At 34.0% G+C, this 22,137-nt stretch overlaps 1 protein-coding gene across 1 annotated transcript in view; it reads right to left on the bottom strand.

Annotated features, from left to right (window-relative positions):
* Nucleotides 1-9,300: 9,300 nt before the first annotated feature.
* The window catches only part of nAChRalpha2 (nicotinic acetylcholine receptor alpha2), a 28,546-nt gene continuing 15,709 nt past the window's right edge, over nucleotides 9,301-22,137 (bottom strand). The window contains exons 4-8 of the mRNA XM_076123270.1: nucleotides 21,844-22,024; nucleotides 20,011-20,164; nucleotides 12,958-13,528; nucleotides 12,530-12,722; nucleotides 9,301-11,657 (exon numbers count right to left, since the gene is read on the bottom strand). Coding sequence (XP_075979385.1) covers nucleotides 11,460-11,657; nucleotides 12,530-12,722; nucleotides 12,958-13,528; nucleotides 20,011-20,164; nucleotides 21,844-22,024 — 1,297 coding nt within the window. The 3' untranslated portion in view covers nucleotides 9,301-11,459. The remainder of the gene's footprint in view (nucleotides 11,658-12,529; nucleotides 12,723-12,957; nucleotides 13,529-20,010; nucleotides 20,165-21,843; nucleotides 22,025-22,137) is intronic.

Raw genomic sequence — 22,137 nt, 5'->3', positions numbered from 1 at the left:
TCGAAACTGAATTGGAATATTTTCATTGTTGATTGCAAATGGGTATGACAAAAAGAGGTAAATCAAAATTTTATAGGTAAATTTAGTTTGCCTGTACTTTTTAATAATGAATAATGTTTACAATACATGCTAAAAATTACCGCAAAATTGCTTCCATTGCAAGTAGAGCTACAAAAATAAGCACAGCAAAATCCGCCAAACGGTTGAACTAACGTCCCCGGTAATATACAACATCAGTACCCACAACAAGCTCATATATTCCGGGGTGGCCACTATAATCCAGATTATTTGTCCCGCACGGTTCAGGCTAGCCCGCACATTTGACAGACCACCAACCCTAACATTTATCAACACCAGTACAGCGGTAACGGGGATAATAAAGCGAATTTTTCGGTTTTAAATTGCGCAGTTGGATGGAAAAATACTTTATTTTTGACGATTTAGAACAAACATTTGTGTTTCTCCAACTAAGAAAATTTTTGAAAAGATGGTTTTGCGTTTTGAATCTTTGTTTAATGATATCGTCAATCAAGTAATCGTTGATGCTTATCCGATACTTTTATCGTGCCCAATTATACATCTAAAGGTATTTATAATTTGGAATATAGTTGTTCCCATTAAATGGTTAAAGCAAAATCAGGCTACCACGTTATTTAGGCCATAATATCCACCAAAATATAAACGTCAATCCAGGCTATACGCTCCATTTGAGCGTGTGTTCCGATTGTATCCTTATAAAAGAGGTTTTACGTGTGCTTAATATGAAGAAGGCAGAAAATCGGTTTCCTAATCGAAGGGCTCCAACGTCATTTCCGGCCGAGATGGTGTGAATACGAATACTCTGTGATTACGTTAGGATGTGCCTTGATAGAGATTTCATTTGGAGCTCCTTGGTTTCATGTGACCCTGGTACCTATTAATGATAATTTCGTTTTATTGGAAGCAACGTCAACATAAGAAAGTCTCGAAAATTAAATATACTCTCGCCTCGAAGTGGTCTGAAGTTCAAGATGGCTGTCACGCTACTAGAATTGCGAGTTGTGTATGGGATTTTATACAAACACGGCCATCTTATATCATTCTTCTATTTAAATACTTTCATGCCTTTGAATTGAAAACTACTGCGATTGAAGGAACACGGTTATTATCCAAGGTAGTCCATTGGAAATCAATTATATCCTATCGCAACTCATAATCCCTCACCATACAATAGGCAAAAGCCATAGAATCCCTTAGAAAGGTCACCCTATCATCATTATCGGTCGTGCTAAAGACTAATATCTACTTTTAAAGGACCTTCGTTAATGATCTGTTTACACCGTTAAAGATAATGTCTCAAACTTAATGATAAAGGTGTACAAAGATGATCATTCACGATAGGATGAGCTCAATTTTGCGTAGTGGGACGACAAAAAAATCTCAGTCATTTATTTTTGTTATGTGTGTTATAGATATTTTATGTATTTGAAAAAAACAAATGTTTTTTTAAAAGCTATTTTCGACAATTATGTATGGATTAAAAATGAAGCAAAGGAAGTTTGTAAGTATCGTATTAAGTGGCGTTTTCTGGTCTCTGTCTACTATTATCTTATTTGTGCGTTATTTCCAAAACCCAAAACAATACTGTTGCTATTTTTCTTAGACTTTAAAGTGAGAAATTGCAATAAATTTTCATTCTACTTATGTCAAAAGAAATATGTTGATACCGAAGTTGTGAAATTACTAAATAACATGTCTTCTAACACTTTAAAAAACTTTAGCCTAGTTTCACACCTCATGCCGTAAACTACGGTCACAACACCATGCTTCACTCGTTCTCAAACAGCGAGACGATAATAGTCGCAAAAGGAACTATTCTAACATAATTTGCTCTAAAATTTGTGGTATTCTGAAAATGTGTTGTACGTTCACATCAAAGAAATAGTCTTAGAGCGCTTCGTAACTTAGCGCGTTTGATATACTCTTGTGAAACGACATTTTAGGTAGCTACAATGAATATTTTGATAGTCTGTGTTCATTGTTTTAAAATATAAAATACATAAACAATCTACTATGTCTGCGGCTAGCTTGGTAAAGCATGATTATTTCTTAAATCTACTTATTATTTCTTTCGCATGAGCAATATTTTTACGAACACACAAAAATCCTCAAACCTAGAATTTTTTTTTTTGGCCACTTGTACAACAACTTTAAGTTTCTATAAAGAATAGAATCCTTATACTAAGGCATCACACATTCAAGGAGTATAATAATTTCATAATCGCTCAACGCGCACGATTACCCAGAGAAGAAAAATTCACATTTTACTACGAACTAAAATAACGTTTTCTCGAGCTAGGACAGATCCGTGATAAATGTGTTTTAAACTGAAAAGAAGCGCTGAATATCTATGAAACTGTGTGCATAGAGAGATATCACGGCTTATCGGTTGTTGAATTATTAAATGTTCGGAGTTCAGCGGGTTTTGGTATTTAAATGTTGCATTATATTTTTGTATTGGAAAAAAAAACTTCATAAGCTTGTGTGAGCAGACATTAATTCAGATAAGATTTGTAGTTTAACAGCGGTTAACGATATTGTTTTCTTTACGATGTCGCTCTGCAGATTATTGTAAAAAGATTGTGAAATTAGCAAATCCTATTTTTATGTATATTAGAACAAAAACAATTTAATTAAGCAGAGTACCAGGGCTTCAGTACTCGGAGAAAGTAAACTATCGTCAGTTTATACAGGACGCCGCATTGTCTTCTATTGAAAATCAAATTCATTCCGTCCCGTACAAAATTAAACGCGAAACGCATAAATTAAGAGGAGTTAAGACAAACTTCCGTTCACAAGTTTCATTCAAAGAGGTGAGCTCTTTTGAGGGATTGTTCCTATTCAACCTCAGGAATAACCTTAGCAAATTTTAATTTATTTTACAAAAAATGTTAATGTATTTTATTGTTTAACCACTAAAGGTGATTTTTCCATGGCAATTGGATGTCGAACAGCAATACGAAGGTTGTAGAAGATATATGCTAATGCACAGCTCCCATCGGAAAGATTTTGTAGTCGGCCGAATTGGATGGCAAATCATTGGCATATTTATTAGACTTGGGATTTGATCCTGGTTTCTGCTACTTCAGTTTGTTATTGTAGTACCAAAAGATCTTGTAAACATGCCCCGTGTCGAAGTTGCCCAACTCAATTTTGACGTTTAGTGTTAATTATTATCGGCTATCAAAGTTTCGGGTTGTTATTGTAATTACCGAAGATGTTTTGGGTTTGTTACTTTACTAACTATGATTACTTGAATAAAAGGTCATAATGACATATTAGATTGCATGTTTATATTATAATCATAAATATCTAAGCGATAGTTTAGAACGATATAACATGCAAGAAAATATATTAAATGAAATGAGTATAGCATTCAAGAGAAACAATTAAGCATAACAGATTTATTTACATCTTAGTATAGATCCACACAAAATCTTTTGTTATAATTGTTTTTTACGAAAGTTCCGCAAGATATATTTAATTAACATTCAAAATAATTTTATATCAACTGAGATTTAATACTGAAAACAATTTGAAATCCAATACCACACCCGTTTATTGACTGGAGTTCACTATAAGGAACTATCTCAAAATAAATACCGAACCCACAGTCGAAACGGGGAAATTTATTCATAAATAAATCTGTCATATAATATAGTTTATGGGCAGTTTATAACAGCTGGCAAATAATTCAATGTTGCCAGTACAAAGCTAGAAGCAATTTAACTGAGTATTGAATTGAATTGCAGATGTGGTGCCATGTTTGCCACACCACCGGTCCCCGTTAATCCGTTATAATTTTTGCCCTTCGGTGTTTGAACATGAAACTACGCCTAATTGGAGCGTAACTCTTGCGTTTTATGTCCTCCTGGTATTAGAAGTTTAGAATAATGGTTATGTCTTTGTTGCAGTTCGTGTTGTGTAGTGCAATAAAATTATTATTTGTGAGTTTATTGATAGCACTCACGTTGATTGTGCCTAATTAATGCCATGGTAGCAAATGATTATAGAAAAAAGAAGGCCTATATCTTTATGTAGGAAGATACATAATACTCTTTTTCTGTAATTTGTCAAAGTTATCTTTACTGTGCTGCTAGTATCTAAGAATAAGAGTTACTAATGAACTATGCTCTGTTTAAAGTTTTGTAAGATTGCACGACAAAATTACCGCAAAGTTCTTTTCGTTCTCAAAGATACAACGACGCATTTATCTTAGTCGCAGTAGTATTTCATGTAATAGCAACAATTGTAGAGTTTTATCAGTTGCTTTTGACAATTTACGGCGTCTATACGTCAAGCTGAGTCTATGGTAGGCGATGAACTAAAACTTAAGAGATTATTCTCGGTCGTGTCTGTCACTCTGCAAAGTTTGCCGAGGCGGGCTTGAGTTATTCGCACTTTATCGCCAACTTAGCGATAGTGGGCTGGCGACCAGCCGCTGTCTTATACACTCCTAGTACTTTTTTTTATAACTACAACGTTTTTGCTATCGTAAATATAAGTTGTTTGTTTGACTTTTCAAAGTCGTCGACTTTCACGAAAAGATTAGGGTTTGTTTGTATTATGAGAATTACGTTTTATTTATGAAATTTGTGACAATGTCACATTGGTTCAAATAATTATATAATTTATGATCAGAGTGGTATATAATTTGTTTTTTGAACGGAACTGCTTTTCTATACTTATTAGAGCTTATCTTATAGATTTTGTTTTAAGAAAAAGTCTACATTATTTAATACTCATCACGAAATTTAAAGCTTTAAATTAGGTCATACATTTAACTGATACGACTATCATAACATAGGGAAGCTTTTGCGATAAAACGGGGACAAAACACTGATACAAAGTCTACAAAACTTTATCTAGTACATATTCATAGAAAACAGTTTCCATTAATATCATTTCAACGGCCGTGGTCACCCAATCACAAACAATAGCAACAAAAACTTTTGACCCCCAACTTTGAGGTTTGCAAATTTGTAACAAAAGTTCATAGGAAGTTACGTTAAGCGAATATATTATTCAGAAACTGATATTACACATAGATTTGTCAAATTAAGTTTACACCAAACCGTCGCTAGTCGCTCGAAGTTCTACCATTGCAGAGATAAAACTTTCAAGATGATCGCACTCCAGAAACTAGTGGAAAATTGCCACCAGTCTAACAAGACCTCCCTCACTCCCTTTCAGTCCTTGGATCTTGAAGGAGAGCGCTGTGTAATTGGCAGGATCGGAAGCTCAAACTACTTTGGTTCGTCCGCAATGTTTATTAACGTCAAGTGGGGTGGCAGCTAATTCGCGCTTGGACTGACAAATTTAATAACAAGTAATGAAGTACATAGAATCGAACCTCTAGCTTGCTATGATCCCCTGGTACTAGGGTAGTTAGTTCAAAGAAGTAGCAATTAGGTAAAGGGTAGCTTGGAGAATTTTAAATTTTACTTAGCTCACCGTGCTATTTTTAACAAATTTAATCCGTAAGAAGTGACGATAAAAGCAATCTCTACCAATAATTAAATTATAGTTTTTTTTCTTTACATATTCTATGAGACACAATTCTTCACACACAAAAGACGAAAACGCCTGTTAAAAATCCATAAAAAATGCGTTACGTGATTTCTATACAATCTCTTTCGACAATTGTACATTTAAAAATACTTAGATCCCAACTTGGGATTCCGCACACGTTCCGCAGAGATATTAATGGAGTCTCCCAGTCTGTTTGAACTAGACTCTGAGTGCGCCATTCTGAAAAAAAAAGCCGCGCCGTGGCATCGTTCCGATGTTCAGTTTGATTTTGTTTATTTTCGCAATTAGATGCGGAAGTGGTATGTCAACAAACATGCGGACTGCTTTTTTTACATATGCATTTTGAGTATTGTTAACCAAAAATTGGAGTTCCTGAGCATATTATTCTCAAATATTACTTTATTATACTTACTAAATATTAATAAGGTAATACTGATTATTTCGGTTCATACTTACTTTGAGTCGTTTCTGTAATTGATTACCAAATTAAACTAGGTATATATAATTATATATTAATTCATCAAAAAAAAAAACAAAAATTAAAATATTAAATTTAAAAACAAAACCGTAACTCTCTAGACGTATAAAAACTAAATAAATAACATCAAAACAAGTCATCTTTATAAGTTGTAACCCTACCGCAGATCGTTGCAAAAGTTGTTCACAAAAACCATGGAGCACTTGGTATCAGTTTGGAAAGTTGCCAGTCACATGTAGCGAGCGAGGCTGTTTTTAATCGCTATTGCCGGTGACGGGAGGCTGACATTGAAAAATATTTGTTTAGATTCACACAGCACTTCCACTGAATGGGAATAATTAAGGGTTTTTGGTTAGTGAATTTGACTGAGCGTTTTGTTGGTTCTGTCGTTTTATAAATTTTTGCTGTGAGTAGATTGGCAATTGTTTTTGGGATGCCTTAAAATAAAGAGTTATAGGTAATTACTTCTTTTAAATGTATTTCTTGACTTAGTAACTAGTCTTTTTTATTAGCCCTTTATGTGTCCCACTGCTGAGCAAAGTACTCACTTCTTTCCATTCAAACCAGTCTGTCCTGTGCCATACTCCGCCATGGTAGTAGTGAAATAGTAGTAATTAAATCGTTTCGAAGACACCTCACGTAAAATGTCATTAATTTGTGTATCGCTTTAAGTTTTAGACCAATCTGCTGCTAATGCTTTAACCGTGGCATAAAATATTATAAAACTCTTTGTTCAGTAACATCTAAACTAAATTTCAACCGCTGGACGCAATCAGAGGATTTAAAAAGCTTAACCGATTTTGACAAAGCCGCATTGTCCTTATCTCCCTCAATAAGCACTTTTTCCTCAAGATTAAAAAAGAAGGCAAAGGATTTTATAAAAATGAAGCTTATTTTTTTTTGAATTTATGACATTTGAATCCATGTTGTTTAATATGTAAACGAAATAAGAACCTAAATATGTTATATCACTGTCCGACTCCTCGGCAAGGATCTTCCGAACGGGGGACGAGCCTTAAGTACTATGAATAGTTATTAAAATTTGTTTCCTACTGTTCTTCATAAACACAAACTGTACTTTATTCTTTCCTTTTTGTATACGGTTATTTGACTATCATACGTACAAAAATATCTTTTAAATACGACTCAAAGTTTCAGAAACTAGCGCTGTTAAACTTTTTTATTATATTAGTACAGATAAAAGCTTTCAGGTTGATAACTATTTACTAGAAATTTAGCTTCTATATGTAGGGTACAGTAAAAGCAAACTGCATTTTCTTCTATTGAGATCTTTAAAACTCCTTTGTCGATGTACGGCAATGGTCTTGAAACAAGCGGCGACGTGGAGCGATTTGAGAATTTACTGCATTTAGTAACGCCCTCTGTCGGTTATTTGTTGGTAGTTTTAGTTGCAGTTTCGTTTAACGAGTGTACAAAGCAACATCGAATTTAGTAGCTTTCGTTTTAACTGTTCGTGTTATATTTTATTTATTTTGTGAGGTTATTCACCTCATGGTGTATTTGGTAGAGTTATTGTCTTGTTTGTGAATCAAAAGAATGTTATAAGAACTGTCATAGAGCGATGAGATGAAACTTTAAGAACTATAAAATTGTATCAGAATATGTTCCCATCAACGTTTAAGTCACTTTCGTTTTTATATCATCCAGGCACCAAAGCTATTAGACAAACAGTTTTGTTACACAATAAATTGAACACACGTCTGATTACACGCAATCTATACCTTTTGTTTGATAACGTTTAGATATTAAAAGATTTTTTCGGTTGTTGTCATCATCACCAACCATTATTCCATGTCTGAAACAAGATCGAACAACACTCACAACAATACTTACACTGCACTTTTTATGTTCTAGACGTTACCTATTTTATTTATTCTGTGAAACCCACCCGTTTCCTCAACCCCGCCTAAAATGTTAATTTTACGACGGGATAAACGCAACTGAGTCTCGGGACACTTCAAACGCTGTAATTTTAAAGACTTTTATAAAACTCCTAGCTAATTGAATTGCTAAATTACTTATTGGGAAGTCAGTAGCTGGCGGGAATCGAACGGCGATCGGTCAGTGTGGACATGAATTATTCAGGAAAGGAGTAAATAGCTCCTAAACTACCGAGCTGCTTTTGGTATCTGTGGAAAAACGGCAAGCGGAATTCTCTAGTTTGTGTAAGTCTTTAGAGGGGTACGGAATATATTAGGTTGAAACGTTGGTGCCACAGTCAATATTTTTGAACGATTGAAAAATTTAAGTGGAAAGAAAATAATGTAGGAAAAAATTTCATAGATATCGAAAACATTGCTTGCAATTTAACGTTTTTATATCTATTATAATATTATAATTCTACATAAACTTTAAAAACCAACTACTTTCCCATAATTCTGGTCATTAATAAGGTATATCATGTCTTCTATTTGTACGGAAACTAAATGTTACCTAACTTTTGCACATACATACAATTTTTTTTACGAGTTAGTCATCGTAATTTTCATTCAATGCGGGAACTTAATATTAATCAGTAATTTTATTGTGTTGTTATTTTACATCCTTGTTTAAAGAAGCTTTTACTCTTACCTCGTAAAATCCTCACCCTCTATGTAATAAAGCTATGAATCTAATACTCTTTTCACAGGCAGGTAGTTCGTTGGTAGCAGGATCTATCGACGTCATTTGCATACACTGAACGGCGAGCATGCACCGTCATAATTTTTTACACTTTAAACGCGCAATGGACCGTTACCATGGCAAACATTTCGAAAGCAGTTTTGTGGGTCTTGGTGTATTCGTGATCAAATTAGTGAATTAAAATTCACTTAAGAATTATTTTTTAATTCGTGGCTTGGCTTAAATTTTTTGAGTGAGCATGTAATATAAAGAGTGATTATAATGTTAAATTGACCAGTATATGGCAACCTGGTCATGTTGCAGGCCACTCTGGCCAGTAACCATAACCATAATATGGCAATTGGCATTGTTATTTGTGTTTATCGTTATTCAAACAAAAAGTAACCACTATTCTAGACTTGAAACGTTTCATGTTTCAAATGTATCAATATATCTATCTATTCCATATTAATTGCTATTTGGATGCGGGTAGTTTTACAGTAACTACAAGTCCGGCTTATCAGGGAATCGAACCCTTATCAAACTAGGCAAAATATTTCAAGTATGACGTAGGTAATTCATTAGCCTATACCAACAAGGGATGCGGAATTCAAAATAAATAAAAACATAGTTCGGCAATTTATTAGTAGAGAGTTTACACAATAAACAGATTTAGTTTACGTAGAACGGCTACAAAGTTCATTAAACTTAACTTATACAGCTTAAAGACTAATTTCACTACACTGTTTATTTTGGCAAAGACTTATGGTGATACCCTTTGATAGTGCACAAATTCTTGAACGCTGGGCTACTTTGACAAGGGTCGAAATGGTCGAATAAAGGTCGAATTTTGAAACAGGAAGTGTTGGGTAACATTGCTTTCTTCTTTTTTCCGAAGGATGTATAATGAAGTACTGTGTCTAATACAGAAGGTCGATTTTGATTTAATGCCGACTAAGAACCAGAATTAAAATTTATTTGATGTTTGAATGTTTGAAATAATTTCCTACAAACATTTTTATTTAATACTAGCTGACCCGCGCAACTTCGCTTGCGTCACTTAAGAGAATGAGTCAAAATTTTCCCCGTTTTACTCCGTTATTACTCCGCTCCTAATGACTGTAGCGTGATGTTATATAGCCTTCCTCGATAACTGGGCTATCCAACACTGAAAAAATTTTTCAAATCGGACCAGTAGTTTCTGAGATTAGCGCGTTCAAACAAATAAACAGACAAACTCTTCAGCTTTATAATATTAAGTATAGATATTTGTGCACTATCAAAACGAACAAAAAAAATTACATGTTGCATAGGTACAGTAAATTGGTGTTTTCCTGTTCGATTACTCACAAAATACATCAAAGAATAAATATGCAAAAATTGATCAAAATTCAATTAACGATGACCTTGAACGTGCCCTTGACCTTTGAAGAGGCAAATAAAAAGATGAAATAAAACCTATCAGGGATAGCAGACGTACAGAGAAAAAACAATTATATTAACATTCCAAAAAGAAACATTTCGTTTCGATATGAATAGGATTACAATACATCTAGTAAATGGCTATAATAGTACACTATTATTATCACTTTACCCTAATGAGTTATATGATTATATTAACTACAACGAATTTATTACTAACACAGCCATATTTTTTAAAAGAAAATGTACGTCCAAAACACTTCGCCTAACAAACTGATTTGGCAACAAACCTTTTTCCATCACTCTATGTTCTTATCTTTAAGTACTTGTTATTCGTTTTCTTTTTCGAAATATAAAATTACATCACTCGACGTTAGATGAAACTTCAACAGAGAACCGATCTGTCTCGTGTTACCATTTTGCACTTGTATTTCTGTTCATGTCGGAAGACTAACTTTTCTTTTTGGCTGCCTCAAAACCAGTGACATCTTTAAAACTAGTGTCATTCTCATGTCGGCTACCTTCATTATGAGTGGTTTTCAGTCCACATTCCACTTTTACGTGTCCCTCTCCCAATTTTGGCGGTTGCTACATTTTAAAATTCTAACATTGCAAGACAGCGTTGGCACGAAAAATTCTAGCCGAACAAAAACATCGGTCCACGAAGCTCTTGAAAACAGACGCTTCTTTTAAAACGTTATCTAAACTTCGCTAAAACCTTTAAGATAAGACAATAATTTATAAGTGTACCGTATCAAACTGGAAAAAGAACAATTTATTACCCTCGTCTACTCCAACCAAGTTTAACACTAACTTATTACTTGAAACCTTAACTTACTTACATAACAGCGTTACGATACAATTCACAGCCTATTTTGGCTTTTATAACACCTAATTATATTAATGATCAAGTTTTAAAGAATATTAAAAGGAAAATTCATATTTTATTAGTAACTAGAAGATACTTTGGTGTTTTAAATTTTCACGACTATCAGTCGAAAGTTTTGATATCCGAACCCTTTTTGTGTTTATAGACAGTTGTGATGTTTATTAAATATTCGTAATTATCTATTGTCTAGAGAGAAATAATTACCTAATAACTATAACAAAGGTTACAGTTCATATTTCACGTAGGTATATGTTTCGCAATAATATTTGGCTTTAGTATAATAGGTACTAGCGTTGTAAAATTTTAGCAAGAGAATCTAATTAAATTCGCATTGATATTTAACAAACATTAGGAAAACAATTAATTCGATACTTTTACGTTTCATTCCAGTTGTCTCCTTACAAAATCTTCAACTTCACATTGCATCAAACCTGTGTTGTCCCCAATACACTTCCTTGGGGAACACCATTGCTGTATTTAAGGGTCACCGCTATCAACAGGCAGGAACTGTTGCTGGGCTACTGAAGATAGCATCATATCAATGGGCTTGGTATCATCATAGAGAGACGGAGCTTCGCAAAGGATGGCAAAAGTTCCTACGATGGAAGCGATGGTGAAGATCCAAAGAAACAGCCGATCGAGCACCATAGCCACGAAGCCCCAGTCTTGATCCTCCTGTTTTCGAAAATAAGACATCAATATTTCAATACAACTATAAATACTCAAAAAAGACTTTAATATGTCTTTATAGGGCTTGCTTCACACATATTCGGTCGACTTGTGCCGTTCGGGTTCATCTACATATCGGTTACTTCGGTTTCACTGTCCAGCTAGGCCGATTAATGCCGAATCGATATGTGTGAAACAAGCCTAAGACTACTATTAGTCTAGTGTCTAACAGTACTGTATAGAATTTATCTTACCAATGTAAAATTGCAGATGTAGTTTATAATCTCTTTCTTTATAAAGAATTTAAAGCAACGAGAGATAACTTTTAAACTAAGATAAGACGCTACCTCAATGCGGACTGTGATATTTGATATTATAAAGACGAAAATTTCCAAGCGCAGTTTTCAAGTTATTTAAGTTCTGCTGAAGTTAATTACGCTGCAAGTACCACTTCTCAGTGACGTAATTAATGAACAGTGGCGGACAGCAAATTTATCACTAAATATTAAAATAAATAATATGCTACAATATTTATCAAGTTCTCTGGTTTTAGCGCAAACTGCTAATGAGACTAATGATCTTGTTAATTTTTATTCTAGATGCTCATAGACAGTCGCGCTCACTGATTCGTATATTATCTATGGGTTAATCAACTATTGGCGCAGTCATTCCATAGATGGGTAACTGCATGGTGACATTGAAACGAAGCGTCTCCGTGCTACAGAGGGCACGTTAAAAGTCGCTTCCGGTTTTTTGTCATTTAAGATAACAGTCGTTAAGCCATATCAAAAGCCTTTCAGGCGGTTTGAAGAACTTTGACACTGGGTCGATCACTAACCATACGATAAAATAAAATAAAAATGAGATTGAATACTTGCCGCATTGAACTCATCCTGCCTTTGCATGTGGTGTTGGATGAACATAACGTTGTGAATCGCCTTTTCCAGCTCGAAAGGGTATTTTTTCCGAGGAGCCACGTCACTTAGGGAATCGTCTAAACCTGACATCACTGAAGGTAGACCGTTGTAGCCAGCTCCCAAACTGCCTAGAGCACCGACTAGGCCGCTAAACCTGGTGAAGAAAAGCATAGAAAAGATTGCTATTCAGTCAGGACGGAAAAAGAGGAGGGCCAGGAGCTCGTGGCTTAGTTGACAGCAGCCGCGCGGATCGATCTCTGAGGTTAAGCTACGTTTGCCGAGGTAATTCTGTGAATGAGTGACTATCTGAGACATATCGAGCTCCTCCGTGTTACCGAATAATATCGTGTTATAAAAATGATGAATAAAGCCTATTGAATTTCACATACCTGTTTGTTGCAGTAGTTGAATGCAGTCCGTTGCATCCTCCAGGCAGGTGATGACGTAACGAATCAGGACTTGAAGCATTGGAGTTTGTCTGTTCAGCGGCAGCCAAAGCATCTTTAAATTTATTCTTCTTCATACTTCTTCCTGCTATCTTCTGCGCAGCCAGATCTCTTAACAAATCTTTAGGTACCCTCATCAGAAGTAGCTTTGGTAGTTTTGTTATAAAGAATGTTCTAACCCAAGGAGCCATTTTATGAGTACTTGGCTTGCGGTAATGTACATTGAGGATTACAATGGTGATTACTACTGACAATCCTACTAACAACATAGTGAATAGTAGGTACTTGCCGAGCAATGGTAATGCAAGTGAGGTGGATGGAATAATTTCGGATATTAGCAAGAAGAACATAGTTTGCGACAGTAATATGGAAATGCTTAATGCAATCTTTTCTCCTGAGTCAGCTGGTAGGTAGAATACTAAGACTGAGAGATATGATATTCCTACGCAAGGTACGATAAGATTTACGGTGTAGAATAGAGTTTTCCTTCTCAGTGTGATGTTGAAGAAGATATCTGAAACAAATGTATTTTTATAATATATTTTATAAACCGAACTGTGAAGTATACAATTTAACAATGCTTCGTCGTTTCAGTGTAAACATAGGAAACGGGTCTTATAATCAAAAGTTCGAGTAACAAATTAGAATATTCTAATGGGAATTACTAAAGTAGAAAGCTCCGTTATCCTCGTAATTCGAATAAACTACTACTACGCTAAGACTATACAGGTGTAATAAATGTTTATCAATTTAATGACTTTAAGGAAATGTTTATCAATTCTTCTTAAAAGAATATTGCCCTTTTTATAGCTTTAGGAAAACTAAGCATCATCTTCTAAACCAAAAGTGATCAATCTTCATAAAGGAATCAGAAATCCAGTTTCTAAGCAGTAAATATGACAAATTGGGAATCAATACACATTACTTTCTCTTAAATTCTGTTAAAGTTCGAGTAAATGGGCAAACTTATCAAAGACTAACCATTAACCTGATGTATTTGAAATCAAATGGATTCTTCATTATAGGGAAAGGTTTTTTCTATACATTTGTTTTCCTTATAGCGTGACAACAAACGGTTATGGTCTTAAAGCGATTGTATTTTTTGTTTCTGAAAAGCACTTACGTCTTGGCAAGTCTTTAAAGTGTCGTCAGATTTATCTCGATCCTGGGAGTGACAGGGCTTAGTGCGGAACAAAAAGTATTAAGGCGGCTAGCTTTTGTTTTGAAATACCTAACTTTTTTAACTATTTAGATGATGAACATAAAAATGCTAATGATATAAAAGCTGAGTTTAACTCTTATGTAGATGAGCTTACTATTCAGATAAAGTTTGAGATTAAATTCAAATATGTATTAGTAGCAAACCTTTTATCTAAGTGCATAGTATGCAACAACATACGTTAGTCATATTACTAATAGCCACACTATAAAAGCTTGTATATCTCGCATAAAAAAAATACCTAAAAATGTTTACAACAACGAAATAGGATGTCTTTATAAAAACTTCTATTTGTCAGAAGACATAGAAACAGACAAAGGATTTAATTTCAGTCTTTGTGAGGTATCTTATTGTCTAGACGAGAGCAAGTTACGGTCACTTACCGAACTGAATGAGGTTTTCTCTAAGAATGGTGAGTGTTACAGAAAGATAAACTCCTTCGTTGACCGATTTGTTTGCGCTCCGAGGTTTTTGTTGGTATTTTAATATGTAAGTATGTGTATACGACTTGTTTATTGTGGGACGTTCGATAAATATAAGAGGGAGCTAAAAGGGAAACATGTTAGCGGCGGATAAACGGGAAAAAACAGTGCAACGAAATTTCTTATTAGAAAATGGATCACTTTGTTGAAAAAATCATATAGGAGAGACTAATTTGATATCTTTACTTTTACAGCTTAATTCATACAAGACTTCTTGTACGAAAATTCTTTGCTTTAAGATATTTAATAACGTATTCCGCCAGCTAATTAAAATACAGCTCCAAAAGAACACGGTTCCACGTAATATTAATTATAATATTTTGAGCCATAATCAACCAAAAGATAAACCGACAAAATTCCACGAATTCATCTATTTTATAACAAAATTTGGCAGTAAAACACCAACAATTATCATCAAAGAATCGAAGGGGATTTCTAATTTGACGCCGGCGACTCCACAGTTAAGAGCCGGTAGTAATTACAGACAGAGGGCTTTCAGCAAATTGCTTAGATTTAACTAGTTATTGAAGATGTTACAATTATGTACCAAATTGCCGTGTAATAATTCTAAGATTACAATCGTAATTTTGGATCTAATCAAAGATTTGTTTTGTGTATTTAGAAGCGAATTTCACTACACTAGGAGTTCGTTTTTATATGCATGCAGATCAGGATATTACACGATACTATTTTTTGTAGAATAAGAAAATGTTACATAGCTTTAATTTGGCTTGTTATTTAGTCAACATACACCATAACTATTAAAATGATGCTTTTAAACATCTTTCTTTTTATGGTTTTTAAACACTAATAACAGTCATTATTCCTGTCTATTTTCAACATTCCATGCAATTTTGACAATGCGTTAGAGTTTGCTATGGCACCATAATTCTGGCGCAGTAGAAGAAAGTCAGTTTATCTTTATTGCAAAGGAGGGGAGGTCTTGAGGGGGAAATTAGGATGTTAATTGAGCGTTAGTCATTGTGTAGAATATTATCATGACGAGTCATTACGTGAGTCTTTTGTAGGGGAACTGCATTTGTTATCTTGTTCGTAATTTGGTCTGCAGATGCAAGGGGACTTTTATATAGAAGCCATTATCTTCCTGTTCTTATGCTTTGTATATTTGTATTTTTTGCTGATTAGTAGTCATAATTCTTAACAACATAAATCATAGAAGACGTAGAATTTACAGCATATGTTTTGAATATATTGTAGAAAAAGTGTTAGGTCAAAATTTTTGTTTGCTTAACTAGTATCGTATAAAGCTATTTTTTTATATAATTATATGGTAACTGATAGTGGAGCTCCATTTACGTACATGGCCAGAAGATTTTTAATAGTCTATTTATAACAAACACTCAAAAAAATAGCTTCGGGTGTTTATAACACCGTAAAAGAAATACTCAACAAATCAATATCCGATCAAACAGAGAACTAAAACGAAAACTGTAAAACAAGAGAAATCTCAAACGATCAAAATAAACATGATACATTTGATCAAAATAATAAAAAAAATTGCCTTCACGTTAGTTATGATTTATTCCGGACTAAGAAAGGTTGTGTGTGTGTCCGGAATTTTTATAAGCTGACACAATGACCAGCACAGTTATGAAACTTACGTATCAACTTATCAACCATTGGTATTTTATATATAACAGTTTCTGTAGCTGCTCAAGATCATATTAGACTAGCTGACACGCGCAACTTCGCTTGCGTCACATAAGAGAGAATGGGTCAAGACTTTCCCCGTTTTTGTAACATTTTTTATTGCTTCTCTGCTCCTATTGGTCGTAGCGTGATGATATATAGCCTATAACCTTCCTCGATAAATGGATTATCTAACACTGATTGATTTTTCAAATCGGACCAGTAGTTCTTGAGATTAGCGCGTTCAAACAATCAAACAAACAAACTCTTCAGCTTTATAATATTAGTATAGATGATAGTTAAGATTAGGTATTTGAATGGAACCTCTTAAATTTTTTATATGAGGTACTGTCGGAAAAGATGTAACGAGTAGTTCTGTTTTTAGTTTCCTGCGTAACAACAGTTTTTCCAAAAAGTTCCATAAATGCAGAAGAAACACACCCGGAAATTACTTCATGTATTTCTTTTCTTAGTTTTATTATGTTGAACACTTGTTATTGCTTAGCTAAGACTGTTTATAACCAGCATTAACAAAACTGTGTAGCGTTCTCTAAACTGAAAGCACCAAGAAAAACTTATAAATCACTATAAACGGATATTAATAACAAAAACACAAACCGTTAAAGAATTTGATAGCCGTAACTCGTCCAAATTAAAACCATTTGACCTCATAATAAAAAAATTAATCAAACAAGCTTGGAGGTGTAGCCCGTGAAAATGTATCCACGAGAAAAAAGGTTCGAAATCTCCTGTGGGTCGTTAAGCAGAAATGAAAGGGGTGTCATTATGGACCTCCAAATGTGTTTATCTAAACGTGAAATATACGGCTGTTAAATGGCGAGCGTTGTAAGCGAAATTATGTATTCTGTGGCTGGCTGACGTCAGATTGTAGATCAATGTGAATCAGGCCTGTATTGTGAATAGCAACGACTGGATTTGGTTTATAATACCTCTTTTATTTTTCTTGTATCCTGGTATTTTTTCAAGATCGTGAGAAAAATGAATAATTTCTTCTGATTATTTGCCCGAGACACCTATGTTTATACGTTAGGGCGAATATAATCCTGGCATAAAAAAAAACAATACTTTTTCAAATTGCTCTTAGTTAATTTCTCGTCATAATTAAAACAAAGCTTAAACAGTAGACATTGTAAAGTCCTTCCCACGATTGTCCTTTATTTCTTATTACCATAATTAGCAAATGATTTAAAGATTTCACTATAAAATATTTCCTTGTTATTTGACACCTAGTCAAGACCTAGAATATCAATCTAGTTGATAAACTGAACGAAGAGTGAATCGCTATAAAATATACGACGATATTTTATGGAGCTCATCGTGAAAAAGTTGGATTAACGTGTCAGATGATAGTTTTGCTTTATCAAGTTTACGCTATAAATATCTGAGGTACCAGGGGTTTATGACTACGTCGTTAAAGAGTACATTATAATGTGCATGGAGATTTTGTATGCTGTGACGTCACACGGTTGAATTTTATTGAAAAGTAAGGCTTTGTGTAGTTAACTAAGGTGGCTATGGCTAATCTGTCAATTAAAATTACTAGAGTCCCGAAGCAAATGTGTAAAATGACTTGTGTCCAAAAGTATGTAAGTATATGAAAAATTGAAAAATCTTCATAAAAAAAGTTCAATGTTGGCAAGGAATTTTATTGAGTTAATTTTACATAAGTAAAAATTCTAAATGGAACTTAAAAATTACAATTACAACTCACAATAGACTTTACAAAAAACAGCACCGCAAACTACCAAAAAAGCAACAAAAACAGACTATCTTTTAGTTGCAATATTCATTAGAGAAGCCCAAGTGTCGGTGGCTATAAGGATATAAAGAGCTTGACCGGACAAAGGCATTCAAGTGGCCACTTACAGCCTATTCAGGCCTCCGTCTTTATGCACTTATAGCCAATTGTTATGGCGCGAATCAAGCAGTTTGCTATTTTAGCTTTCTTAGGATGTGATACTTTATTATTGTGATATTCTTATAAATTTTTGTTAAGGAAGATTGTCTGTGAATGTGTTGATGAGCAGAAAGTTAATATAAAAGGTTGTGTGTGCTTCTACGTTTTTTAAATGGCAGTTAATAAGCACATGAATAATGTCTAGTTTCTAAAGTTTAAAATGAAAATACATTCACATTCCTTTAGATGTTTCCTAATAAATTTACAATAATATTCTTATAAGGGACAAATTCCAATAGAGTTATTGATTAGAGTGATTGAGAACATTGCAAGCGATATTAGTATCTGCGCCGATGTATTGGTATCCCATTTTTTGCTAATTTAATTAACAATAAAAAGTAATAATTATATACAACTTTCAAGATTGTAATCCACCTCAAAACCAACAAATTTAGTACACAAGTGACAAATTAGTGGGTAGAACCACGATCAGCATTCAGGGAGCCACTCGGGTATTAGCAAAACAACCGCTTAACCTGTTCCCGACGGCAGTAAAACTCACTAATTTTGCATAGATAAGAGTTTTCGTCGTTTTGTCGTAATTTACAACGTTCCCAGATTAGCTTTGTGTGGTGGAAAGGAAATAAAAGGATTGCCTTGTCTTAGAAGATGGTTCTTAAGTCAAGATTTGTTCTGCCAAGATCTTGATTGGTATAAAAATAGGGGATTTTATCGCGATGTGCTTTGTACTGGAGGCAATTAAATGATAGAAGAGGAATGTTTTCATACAATTTTGGACATGTTTTTTATTTGAGAATGAATGCTGAAATGTGGTTTTGTAATTTGAACTGTTTTATTTGTGCAGTGGATTGCCAATTTATTTAGCAAATATTATTCAAAATTAAAATGCTATTAAAATATGTATTCGCAGTTTATGTGTGAAAACATATAAACAAAAACATACATTTCGATTTACTATTTTCGCTATAGGCCTTCTTTCAAAATCATTAGCCAAATGTAGAGTAGATCTTTTTACAAAAAACAAAATTATGTCCTATTTCAAACTGTACGTATACATTTTTGTCTTGCTCATAATTATTCATACAACTAAGGCCACACATATCAACCAGTGGGTAATAAATCTACCAGATTTTAACATGAGTTCGTAGTAATATCTCTAAAAACTTGTATTCATAGGAGAAATAACACTTGGTGAAGTTCATCGTATCAGCAAGTTTCAACACATAACCGATCAAACTTTGTAACAAGTAATTTGTTTACTTGTTCTCCTTGATTATGTTCTTATTGAAACGCTTTTTCTATTGAGAACTTTAAAGCGTTTACAAATATAATGATTTTAAAAGTACAAAGTCAAAAAAAAAATGTAGTTTTCTACAGTCGCAAGTATCGCGTATTGAGAGTTTGGCATTCTTACCCCCGGTTTCTAAATACATTGAGCGGTAGTTTATCTATACGATAAAGTTTTTTTTTGCATGAGTTTCAAGCGCTATTGAATAGAGAAATTACCGCTAAATGTATCTCAGAAACCGGGGCTTAATGCATCAAAAATTAGTACCAAGAGCATCTGTTAAGGGCGCTGATTAGGTTTTCAAGCAAAATTTGTCGATAGCAAGCCGGTTTGTCGATATTCGATAGAAATAGAGAACCGCGCTGCTGAACACTTCCAAAAGACTTTTATGACGACAATATCTATGATGAATACTAACCTGGATAAGGTTCCTGACAACACGGGTAGTATCTCTCGTGCCTCTCTGCCGGTACGCCAAGGATGTCCCATTCTACTGAAGGATAGTATTCTCGAAGGTCAATGCCCACGTCCACCATGTCACCTTTCTTCTGGTTGATGTGCTTCAAGTCAATCTATGGAGAGAAGATCATTATTAGTTGTTGCTTTTGAACTAGAGTCTTTAAAATTGAATTTATGGATCGAGGGCCAGCACGAAAAACAATGTCGTTTCCATAGAAATGACACTGCTTTTACTAGTCAGTGCTTTCATTAAATGAAAGCTTTAACTGAATGATGGTAGCCAATATGTATGTGTGTGTGTGTGTGTGTGTTTGTTTTGCAATGATTATGAGAAGAGCGGATAAAGGCCCAACGTCTATATCAATTTAATATCACACATTTGGTACTTTTACTATTTTATGTAAAAAAAATCACTGCTTTGTTAAATGTCAGAATTAATGTCATTCTGATTTCTGATTTCAGCATTAAATAAACATAAAATCAGCTTTGAAAATCAAATAGGAAAAGTGTCACACTTTTTCCAAAGGTAATTTCGATATTGTAATTGTAAGAACATTGACATTCACCGAGTTTCTTTCACCTTTGGTTTCCAGGAAATAAGTATTATTGGATTAGGATATTGAATCAATATTCTCACGGAATCAGCAAATGATATTGCGGGGGTGGAAGCGGAGATTGCCAGGGATTTGTTTGGAGTGACTTTATTTTAAAATATTTTGTTCTTGTAACTTTTTAGATGATTTTAAGTAATGATGATGATTTAGATTTAATATTATACAAACGCGTATGGCAATAGTGATAATAATTGTATTATCACCATTGCCAAACACGTTTGCATAAAATGAACGGTGCCAAAGCAACGTTTTGAAAAATTACGGGTTTAATTAATTGATTCGAAGATTACGGAGAGTTTTTTCTATGCGAAAATAGTTTTGGTCGAACCATTGTATATTTTCTTTAGAAATCAAGTTTTTTTAGGATCCTGATCTTGTTTCAATATTCTTTTAATATAATATAAATATAATAATAAAATACATATTGGAAAATATTCTTTCTTTAAGATTACTTGATAATCTAATTAAGTTTCCCTTCCAAAATAAATGAAAAAGGAGTCCATTAATTTCTTTGATCTGCTATAAATTTGAAGTAATTTCAATTAACTAATGGTTGAAGGATAATTTACATTATACCTAATCTCACAATGCCTTTTATTGTCCTTTTAGCGATAATAATATAATAAATGAATTAAATTGATCAATTTCAAATTAAGTCTAATTTCCATATCTAATTAGTATCATAATCCAATTTATAGATACTCTTTTGGGTGATTAATTTAACAACAAAATTTACCACTCTAAATTTTATTTGTGTACTTGACTTAAAAACTTAAAATGGACCTATCGCTTGAAGTATCATTTTTTTCTTTAAACCAATTGCGTTACTTAGAAACGAAAGTGGGCATGAGCGGAACGAAACATTGATGAATGGTGGGAACTGGAAGAAGCTTATAGCCCATAGCTCTGCAGTAAGTAGGTATGTAGCAGTAGAGAAATAAACAATGATCCGACTTGAATATGTTTGATGGCAGTGGCAGTCGCTCGGGAAGGTCCGTGAGCAGCGAAGACGCAAGCCTTAGCGACGTACTGGCCACGCGTTAAATATTTGCTACAGGTATAGTTATCAACGATGCTGACAATGTATAAGAAAACCCAGCTGAATTAAGATTTCCCATGAAACGACTGCCAACATACCACCATAACATTATATTGACATAAATTATAATGTGTCTTACCTGATCTCCATCATAACTCCAGGAACCGAACTTCAAGAAGCAAGTCTGCTGGTCAAAGGGGAAGTATCTGACGTCGATCTCGCAGGAAGACTTGAAGATGGCTGGAGGAGTCCACAGCACCTTGCCAGTGTGATGCAGTACCGCTTTCGTCATCGTTGTTACTACGTATTCACCGTCCGCACTAGTGGGAAAAGAAAGTTAGATCAGTTTTTGATGCTTATGCAAGTTATTTTCTTAAATAAGAGCGTTTAATTGCTTAGTTCTGATAGTTGACTGTCTCTGTGGCGCAGCGGT

The sequence above is a fragment of the Anticarsia gemmatalis genome, chromosome 15, assembly GCF_050436995.1.
Source record: "Anticarsia gemmatalis isolate Benzon Research Colony breed Stoneville strain chromosome 15, ilAntGemm2 primary, whole genome shotgun sequence".
In the NCBI taxonomy this organism is placed as follows: Eukaryota; Metazoa; Arthropoda; class Insecta; order Lepidoptera; family Erebidae; genus Anticarsia; species Anticarsia gemmatalis.
The sequence above is the reverse complement of the archived record's forward strand: the minus strand, read 5'-3'. Positions and strand labels throughout refer to the sequence as shown.